We start from the raw sequence: 2,055 nt of genomic DNA on the forward strand, positions 1-2,055 counted from the left end.
TGAAATAAAAAGATTTTCTCTAAAATACGTTTCTTTTTTTTCTGGGAATTATATCAAGTAAAGTACATTAAAGACTCCTCCATCCGTTGCACTAAACTTTAAAACCTACCTTCACCAAATCTTGGGTCCATGTTAGGAAATGTACAATCTAAACCGGGCCTAACTCTCTTACTAAACCGGTTCTATTTTTTAACCTTACTAACTTAACTCCGGTTCACATTTTTTTTCATCTAAAATTCCTAACTAAAAATTAAATTAAATTCCCTAAAAAGCAAATAAAATATCTTCAAAAACTCTGAACCGGCTGAGTTAAACCGGTTTCTTCTGATTCCTTCTTCCGCCGCATTTCCAGAACTTTCCGGTGATTGTTTGAGTGGAGCTCGGTGGAAAACGTCGGGCTGCATGCCGGACGGTACTCTGGTAGCAGCCGACCGGATTTGAAGCGAACCCCACAAGCATTGCAAAGAGTTTTTGCACCCATTGGACCGGCTCGCCACTGTGGGGTTTTCTGAACCCCACAATGGCTGCACCGCCGTGGTTGCTGAGGCCCATTTCCACCATGTGGCGTCGGTTTCTTCTTCAGCTTCTTAGCCAGTGGTTTACCTGGTGACTCGGCAGAGTGAACCGGAGTTGGGTATAGGAACCAAGAACCAGTAGGTGGAGATGACGACATGGTGGTGGTGGAAGATGAGGAAGTTGAAGAAGAAGATGATTCGGTCAATGAACCTGAACAGACTGGCCAAACTCGGACGCTACTCCTTCCTCGCTTAGTTCTTGCCTTGGTTTGAACCGGAGTTGCAAAACAGGGCTTCTTCTCTTCAACCCGAATTTCTCCGTCGCCTGTTTTTTTCTCGACCGGCAATTTCCCGGCGGGATAAGCAAGTGAATACCCAGAAAACGACTCTTCAACAAAATGAGACAGCCATTCAAGGCTATCCAAGTCATCAGTCTGTTGCCAAAAAAAACGCTCTGTTACCTTCAGTTCACAAGAACTAAGAAAAAAAACGTTTCTTTTTTCATAAAAAATCAAACTTTACAGCAAAATCGAGACAGGGGGTTTGAGAAGACTCACCGGAACACTGATTTCACTAACAGCAAGAGAAGCAAAATCTTCATTAACAGAAATGGTGACTTTGTCCTTGTCATCAATTTCTGTTTTTTTCAGAGGAGAAACAGCAATTGAAACAGAGCATGGTTTTTGAACAGAGATACCTTCTCCTCCCTGGTTTTTTCCTTCTTCTTCTTCTTCACCTTCACCTTCAACAAAGCCATTGGAGAAGTCAAGCAAGTCGTCAACGAAGAAATCATCGCCGGAGACTCCATTTTGACCGGCACCGGCGGCAGAGAAGTCATCCCCGAAGGTCTGGTTTTGGGTCATTTTCAATGGTGTCTCAGGCACAAAACTGTTTCTCAAAGCCCACTCCGCACAGTCCATTTCCTGATAACAGTTACACAAAGCAAATTCAGAACAAGAAACACAAAAAGATTGAATTTTTGAGAGGTTTAAAGAAATAAAAAAGTACCTGGATATATAGAAGAAGAAAAAGATAAGAGAGGAGGAAGATGAAGAAGGTGGATGAGGAGATAGGGAATAAATATTTTTTGCTTTCTTCCTTAAAACTTCTCCTAAATACTTCTTTTTCTTCCCCTGTTTCTCTTTTTATTTTTCCTTTGTACTTTTCTGTGGGGGATTTCATTTAAATAGTACCCAGTATTTATAACTTATTTTTTGACTATAAAAGATTTTGAAGATTTCATTTTTGTATATTTATTATTAATTTTATGTCCTTTTTATAAATATATTTTTATTACTACAGTCTACATGCATAAGTACTGGAAAAAAAAAAGTCTTCTTTTCTTAATTCAATTAGTAAATGGTCATTAAAGATAATTTCTACTAAACATTCAATAGATTGTTGACTTATATTAAATATATAAAACATATAAATATAAATACCAAACCAACAACTTGACTTATTCCTACTCATGAGATTGTGTGTAATTTGGGTGAAATTATTTGCATTTAAAATTATCATTAATTTTATGTTCTATTAT

At 38.1% G+C, this 2,055-nt stretch overlaps 1 protein-coding gene across 1 annotated transcript; it reads right to left on the reverse strand.

Annotated features, from left to right (window-relative positions):
• LOC107009069 (GATA transcription factor 5-like) lies at window positions 1–1,697 on the reverse strand. Its single transcript, XM_015208331.2, has 3 exons — window positions 1,524–1,697; window positions 1,073–1,438; window positions 1–949 (listed from the first exon to the last, which is right to left on the reverse strand). Exons 1-3 carry the CDS (start codon window positions 1,695–1,697, stop codon window positions 287–289), a joined length of 1,203 nt encoding a protein of 400 aa, XP_015063817.1. The 3' UTR covers window positions 1–286.
• Between the last annotated feature and the right edge of the window lie 358 nt (window positions 1,698–2,055).

This window comes from Solanum pennellii, chromosome 2, assembly GCF_001406875.1.
Source record: "Solanum pennellii chromosome 2, SPENNV200".
Taxonomy (NCBI): Eukaryota; Viridiplantae; Streptophyta; class Magnoliopsida; order Solanales; family Solanaceae; genus Solanum; species Solanum pennellii.